This window comes from Hippocampus guttulatus, chromosome 1 (assembly GCF_054856545.1).
Source record: "Hippocampus guttulatus isolate MCC_2025c chromosome 1, RoL_Hgut_1.0, whole genome shotgun sequence".
NCBI lineage: Eukaryota > Metazoa > Chordata > Actinopteri > Syngnathiformes > Syngnathidae > Hippocampus > Hippocampus guttulatus.
In genome coordinates this window covers 22,930,864-22,939,005 of record NC_141261.1, presented here as the reverse complement: position 1 = coordinate 22,939,005, position 8,142 = coordinate 22,930,864, and the positions used below count along the sequence as shown (strand labels likewise).

Below are 8,142 nucleotides of genomic sequence, written 5' to 3'. Positions count from 1 at the left end.
TGGTGGGTGCGGGGTGCATGGTAGTTGACCCGCTAGGATGAAGAAGATTGAGTGAACACCTGATATATGTACTTGTGCATGAATGCATCGTTATAATAATAATAATAATCCATTTTATTTATAAGCGCCTTTCAAAACACTCAAAGACATTTTACAATCAAGGACAAAAACAATAAAACCACCGATAAAATTCTAAATAATAAAAGAAGAGATGAATTTAAATTGATTATGCCATTTTGAATAGGTGGGTTTTGAGATGGGATTGGAATGTGGGAAGAGAATCAATATCACGGATGTTGGGTGGGAGTGAGTTCCAGAGTTTGGGGGCAGAGCGGTTGAAAGCTCTGCACCCCATTGTGCTGAGACGGGCAGAGGGTATACAGAGGTGGAGGGAGGTTGAGGACCTGAGGGAACGGAAATTTGAAAAAGATCAGGCAGTTATTTTGGAACTGTCCACCTCCTGCCCAAAGTCGGGCCCCGGCTCACCTGCGACCCCACTGAGGATAAGTGGTTGAGAAAAGGGCTGGATCGATGTATGAAGAGAGTTAAAAATGTCTGCCGTGCAAAAAGGAGAAATAAATAATAAATCAAAACACACACAACTCTCCACAAATACTTCACCATAATAAATATATTTCATCAGAACTCAACCATCTACATTGGTGTTGACTTGACTACTTGGCAGCTTATGTATTTGGTATAAAATTATGATACATCCATTCTTATACATACAACGGAATATATAATACAGGGATACAAAAAAAAGCTGTGGGGTTTCGAAAAATACTTCAAAAACAAATTAGAGGCAGCAGTGCGGCATGAAAGAATAGTCGTAGGTGTTCATTGAGGCACGGAAATATTTGACACTGATAAAAACGGTGCTGAAAAAAGTCCTTTGGATCCAGATGACCTTATTTTGTGCAACCACTTGATGGAATAAAATTGAGTGAATTAAAAAAAAAATCTCATCCACGCTGCACCTCATATTTAATCAAACATGACAATTGCTGTATTTGATTAATTGATGCCACGGTATGTGTGGCATTCATTCAAGTAAATCAAGAGATTTTAGATGGAAGATAAGAGCAGAAGCGGTTTGGATAATGAATGGTTGGATAATTAAAGCAACGGAAAAATATTTAACTCTTTAAATGCAAAGATATTATTTTTACGACAATAGGTGGTGAGCAGTCTTGAGTAGGAAACTTAATGACGTAACAGTAAGTATTACTTTGGTAGCTAAATCTTTCAGTTAATGTGATATTCAGTGATGTTGTGTCCTTTTTGATTGGATGCAAGGAACACGATTCACAGATAGGGGCTTGTTTCTGAAATGACACTGATGTATCTTCAAGTCGTCGTTGGCCTGCGGAGACTCTCCCACTGTTACAGTGAGTTGGCCGTAATGAAGACGTAAATCCTGGCGTGGAAGGTGGTGAAGGTGCCCTGTCTCCAAAGTTTCATCTCCACATTAATCAGGAAGTCCCTCGGACCCTCAACCTGTCTGTGTAAGTAGACGGCGCCCGTGTAGGCATTGAGCTTGCGGGTGCTGAAGTAGTTTTCCTCGTTTCCCTCCGTGATGCTCACAATGACGTTGTCTCCCGAGTAGGCGGGCGACGGTCCGATGCGGAAGATCTGAGCGGGGGTGATGATGTTGGACTGGAAACTGAGGTAGTAGTAGGTGATTCTCAGGGGCGATTTTTGGCACTCCAGGTAGTTGGGACAGCTGATCCGCTCACAGCGCCTATAGATGACACCAAAATCCAAATGTCACGTATAATTGACCCAAAAACAAAAAATGGCACCAGTTTTTTAAAATAATCTACTCTTTAAAAAAGAGTGTTACATATGTAAATTATAATATCAAGCATGCTGAAAATTATACAATTTTTTTGTTTTTGGGAAACGTCACAGGTATAAATTACAACACATGGTAAAATCCGCATTGCGCAGGCTTTATTAGTCAAACTTAAACACACAAACAAAAAAGAAAATATCTCAAAAACCTGATACACTGGAAAAATAAAGTGTTTAATTTAATCAATTTGATTTCATCAAGTGGTTGCACAAAATAAAATCTGGATCCTGATGCCTTTTTTGATGTAGCGTATACATCGACTTAAAAAATATACTGTATTTTGATCAACGATATTCTGTGAGGATTGTGTTCCACTCTGATTTTTAGGATACTCACGTGTCGGACATTTTGCGGTAGTTTGGCGGGCAGCTGAGAGAAAGGCAGCGGAATCCCCCTTGGATGTTGTAGCAGGTTTCGGCTAGAGAGCAGTTATGAGCCCCTGTGGTGCACTCATCAATATCTGTAAGACAAAAGTTTAGCGTGCAGGGAAATGAGCTCGGACGTAATGAATCAGATGAAGAACATGAGCTAAGAAAATCCAACAAGCATTCAATGAATCATCTCGGTAAAAATGTGACTGCATACTCTATGTTATGTACGTTTTCACCTCTGCATGAGCGCCCATTTGGTGACACAGTGTATCCAGATTCCGGGCACGCGCACTGGTAGCTGCCCGCAACGTTCACACACTGATAAGTGCACAGATGGCCGATACTTTGGGAACACTCATCGATATCTGCCAAGCAGCGTGGGGATAAATCATGTCAAAATGATGATGACCTCACATTGACATGGTGTGAACCTTTATGAAGATGACTTTGGCACACCTTCGCAGCTATGCCCGTCCTCTCGCAGGTAGTAGCCCTGTCTGCAGTAGCATTGGTAAGAGCCATAAATGTTGGCACACTCCTGAGTGCACGGGCTCGACAAACACTCGTTCACATCTGCAGATGAAAGGTTGAAGCTCATTACTGTCAGAATCTGTCTGATCAAAGCCTTTGCAGTGTTTCTATGCTAACATGAAGGAGTCATGTTGCTATTGGGCCAATTATGCGTTTATTGGCACATCCTACAAGGCATAACCTGATGCAGTCAACCAATGTCAATAAGGCACTCTTCAATGGACTAAGAGCAGCAATATGAATGGGCCAGCCCAAAAACACACACAGACTTGTTTGCACACCCTCGAACCACACACACACATACACACAAAAAATTACACTGACATGCTACAACATGCACAAATGGATGCGCACCCCTATTTTAGCACCCATTAATACACACACCTTCACAGTTATTGCCATCACTGGATAAGCGGAAGCCGGTAGTGCACGAGCACTGATAGGAGCCTGGAGTGTTCTCGCAGGTCTGGGCACACAGACGGCCAAGGTAGTGCCAGCACTCGTTTACATCTGAGAAGAAGACCTCAGTCAGGGTGTATTGCTTGATATACAGTTTATGTGTGATGAAGCAGGTGACACAAAAGTGGGGTGAGAGGGCAGCTGCCATTAATGCTCATATTAAAAGTCTGCTACAAAAGTAAAGTATGAGAAAATGAAGCTTCAAATCTGGTTCGTGAACCAGTTGTATATTTTTGATTCCTCTAGTGGCACCGTTGGTTGTTGGTTGTATCTGTATTATTTTCATCTTTTATTGTGCTTACTGTTTTTATGTTTTTCATGTGTTGTGTTAAATGTCTTGGTCTTTATTTCTCAGATTTTTAATTTATGTATGGCACTTTGTGTGCAACTTTAGGAATCCAATAAGCCAACAGCTAAGCAGTAAGGATAGGATTTAAAACGATAAACTAATGTCCAACATACCAACACACATGCGTCTGAAGGAATCGTACTGATAGCCAGTATGACATTCGCAACGATAGGACCCAGCAAGGTTGTGGCACAGCTGGCCCTCTCCGCATCGATGGGCGCCGCTTTGACACTCATCCACGTCTACAAGACACACAGAGATGTTCAAAGGGTGACTCCTCCTTTAGAAGACAATTACAGCGGTCAAGGATCTGCACGCATGTATTCATGTGCAAATGGAGGCTTGAGATGGAGCGCAATAATGTAACACATTCATGGTCAAAATAGAGTAGCGTTTGCAATACCAAAGCCACCTTCCTCACTATTTCACAACCAAAATGATTTTTGATGAGGATGTATTTTGGAAATTGACTTTTTTATTGTTTGTTTGTTTCTGAATAGCTGAGGAATGCTTTGCGAACCTATCAAGTGTGAAATCAACCCTCTTGTAAATCATTCATCGGACCATCTGAAAATGTGTCTGTAAGCAAGCCTTTTGGCACTTCACCTCCACTATTGACATTATACATAATAACCACCGCCACACTGGATTTCTCGGCTCGTTGCTAGCATACACAGATTTCTTTTGGTGTTGTAGAATTTACTGTTCTATTTCATTAAATGGTTGCACAAAATAATCACAACAATCATCTGAATTGAGTTACATTTTTAGATAGACTTTACAGCTACTTGAAAAAAAAAGATCTGGATCCAGATGATTTTATTATGTGCAACCACTTGGAATAAAATTACAGAAATTCAATGCACCATTTTAGATTGGCTGGGCAACTGCACTGACTGAGACACTACATAATGCCAAACAATAAAAAGAGGCACAGGCTTAAGATAAAAGTTTTCGCTTCTGAAAAGCAGCACATGCTTGATTTCTCTGTGAAATTTCAACCACATATACGGGTAGGCGCTGTATTCGAGAAGTGTAATTCGGTGGATTGGGCCTGTCTCCATGAGGGAAAACGAAATCAACGCTTCCCTCAGGGGCTCATGCGCGCTCACTTTTTAAATTTTATGGACTACAAATGAAGTGGAGCTACGCCTATTTCTGCCCTCGTCATCGTGTTCGGGAAATCTGGATGAGGTGATCAGGATGAGGGCTACTTACTTGCAAGAAACAAGTCCGCCCTCTTTAACAGGCTAATTTTAGGAAGACAATCTGGATTAAATCGTGTCACAGACGTGTTATTAAAAAAACCTGGCGACTGTTTAAAATTGTGAAATGAAATGCAAGGTTTTATTTACCGATATCTGAGTGAAAGGGTCATAAGTGCTTAAGTTTGATTGCTCAAATGCTGCGTTGAAACTAACTGGTAGAGTAGGTTCACCTTCTTTGTCAGTGGAGCATGAAGTCCAATTTGAAACTCATTTTATTTTCATTGTTTTTGTTTTCCCAAGCAAGAAGCCTTTTTGTTCTTAGATGCATGAACGCAAGATGTATTAGCTGTCGTTTTTCATTTCGTGCAAGCACGCATCCCGTGGAAACAAACAATATTATTTGATGTCTGAACAAGAACACCTGACAAAAAAAAAATCCTATCAAATGTCTTCTTGGCAAATATGACTTCTCATCACAATCAATTATAGGTTTCAATATTTTTTACTGTAGTTATCTTCAACAGTTTTCAGTTTAAAATAATAATTATAATCATAATAAATGTTGACTTCATATTCTGATTGAAAAATATATCGATTTGCACTTACAAAATCTTTGTTTTAGTGTGCGGATAAGAAAGTAGAGCTTTTTCCCACTCTCCGTATTGCTTTGACACATGGCAAGATGCAACCAGCTGCATGAGGCACATGTTAATGCTAATGTGTGTCCTGCATCCTGCCAATGGAGAAATCGACAGACACGTCTTTGAGACATTAGGTATACGTTGCCTTGTCTCTTGTCTATTTGAATTACCAATAAATTCCTAGTTCCGTGCCCAAAAAGGACTACCCCCCACCCCCCATTTTTTGGGATCCCCCATGTTGATCCAAAGTTGACGCCAAATCTCACCAATACAACTGTTTCCATCAGAACTGGTGTGATAGCCACGGCTGCATATCATCTTCCTCTGACACACGTAGGAGCCCACGGTGTTGATGCAGCTCAAGCTGGAGCTACATGGCTCACTGCGACACTCATCAGTATCTAGTGCAGACAGACACAAAGCGATCGTGGTGAGCAGACAAGGCCACAGAGACGGCAGGACATCACTTGAGCCACATTCGCATATCAAGGAAAATCACATCACACAGTCGCAATGCTTTGGAGAAATGAACCGACCGTGTGACGGATTTTCGTCATATTTCAGATCATTTCTTCAACTTCTTTTACAGTGGCGTCGGCTGCCTCAACTTGCCCCAGTTCCTGCCCCTGGGGGCTAATTCCACAGCATCAGTTTGTAGTCGGGTAGGACAGAGGATTGCTTTTATCCCCCCCCCCCCCCACACACACACACACTTTCAGCCCCCCCCCCCCCCCCCCCCCCCCCCCCCCCCCCACAGCAGCCTCTCTGATCTCCTGCCTGTGTGGCATTTAACCCCCGTGTCCCCGCAGCCGGCAACTCACTCACCTGTAGGACACACCATGCAGTCATCAAGGGCTGCATGGGAGTCACCTGCTGGCGAAGGCCGAGCATGACTACACTGATCTGGGTTTCAATCAACCCCCAAAAAACCCTTTCCTTTCTCAAAAAGTCATTCAACATGGGTTGACAATTGTTAGGACTTATTTTTAGAATAAGATCCCTCCGTCACACTTGGTTTTTAGAAATTGAGTTTCTAAGCTACTTTTGCAAGGAATTTTAGCTTAAGAGCAATTCAGAGCAAGATGACTTAGTGAGGAGGTAGGCGAGGTATGATAAATAATAAAAAAACAAAACATCCAGCCATTTTATACACAGCTCATCCTGTTGAGGTCACGGACAGCTGGAACTCACTTCGGGAAAAAACCTTGGACTTATCATCAATGAGTCATGGCGCTGGCACAGATGTGGGAATCGAACCCACACTACCTGCACGGAAGCTAGGTGGTTTAACCACTACACAATCAGTGACTCAGTGGGAAACAAAGTGGATGAATAATGGCACATACTCATGCTATGACTACACCTATAAAATGGGTAAATCAGTTTGTCATATTATAGTTGCCATCCTGTTTATTTTCTACTTAATGGCGCTTCCCGCTTCCACTGATTATTGGAGCATCTGTTTAAAGCGGATGGCAAGTGAAACATTTACTTGACAATAATACGATCTGCAATATGAATTAAGCAAAAAAATCCACTTGTTTTATTCAGCTTAGGGTGCGGCCATTTTGGCAATTACTGTTGACCAAAAATGACATCACAAGTGCCAAAGGCACGGGTGTCAATCTCATTTTTGTCACGGGCCACTTTGGAGTTACGTCTTCCCTTGGAGGACCGTTATGACAGTGAAACCAAACAAATCATCTCATCGTATCTTTACTACGGTAAAAAGCACTCAAGTCAACTCTTTCTTGTTTGTTCGATTATTGTTCAAGTGAGTGTGAACAAGGTAACAAAATCTCAATTTGACATTTCGGTAAAGATTTTAACAAGGATCATGCCAGTTGGGCGGCCTGGTGGTCGAATGGTTAGCGCGTTGACCTCATAGTGCAGAGGTCGTGGGTTTGATCCCGACTCTGGCCCTCCTGTGTGGAGTTTGCATATGTTCTCCCCGGGTCTGCGTGGGTTTTCTCCGGGTACTCCGGTTTCCTCCCTCTTTCCAAAAACATGCATGGCAGGTTAACGGAACACTCGACATTGTCCCTAGGTGAGTGTGGTTGGTTGTTCATCAGTGTGCCCTGCGATTGGCTGGCAACCGGTTTAGGGAGTCCCCGGCCGAGTGCCTGAAGACGGCTGGGATAGGCTCCCGCAACCCTTGTGAGGATAAAGCAGATCAGAAAATGGATGGATGGATGGATCATGCAAGTTGACACACATGATTTGCTTTTGCGGCCCGCATAAAATTATGTGGGGGGCTTGATCTGAACCCCTGGGCCTTGAGTTTAACTGAGGCCTTCGGCCCGAACAGAATCCGCGACAAAGGGCAGCCTTGGCGGAGTTCTACCCTCACTGGAAACGATTCTGACTTACTGCCGGCAATGCGAACCAAACTCTAACATCGGTGGTATAGTGACCGAACAGCCCGTATCAGGGGGTTCGGTACCCCGTACCCACGAAGCACCCCCCACAGAACTCCCCGAGGGACACGGTCAAACGCCTTCTCCAAGTCCACAAAACACATGTAGACTGGTTGGGCGAATTCCCACATACCCTCGAGGACCCTGCTAAGGGTGTAGAGCTGGTCCACTGTTCCACGGCCGGGACGAAAACCACACTGCTCCTCCTCAATCTGAGGCTCGACTTCCTGACGGACCCTCCTCTCCAGCACCCCTGAATAGACCTTACCAGGGAGGCTGAGGAGTGTGATCCCTCTGTAGTTGGAACA

The 8,142-nt window shown here is 43.2% G+C and overlaps 1 protein-coding gene across 1 annotated transcript in view; it reads right to left on the bottom strand.

Annotated features, from left to right (window-relative positions):
• Positions 1–613: 613 nt before the first annotated feature.
• The window catches only part of fbln2 (fibulin 2), a 32,889-nt gene continuing 25,360 nt past the window's right edge, over positions 614–8,142 (bottom strand). Inside the window, exons 11-17 of the mRNA XM_086120293.1 lie at positions 5,684–5,818; positions 3,682–3,810; positions 3,145–3,270; positions 2,686–2,802; positions 2,466–2,594; positions 2,195–2,318; positions 614–1,744 (exon numbers count right to left, since the gene is read on the bottom strand). Coding sequence (XP_085976419.1) covers positions 1,387–1,744; positions 2,195–2,318; positions 2,466–2,594; positions 2,686–2,802; positions 3,145–3,270; positions 3,682–3,810; positions 5,684–5,818 — 1,118 coding nt within the window. The 3' untranslated portion in view covers positions 614–1,386. The remainder of the gene's footprint in view (positions 1,745–2,194; positions 2,319–2,465; positions 2,595–2,685; positions 2,803–3,144; positions 3,271–3,681; positions 3,811–5,683; positions 5,819–8,142) is intronic.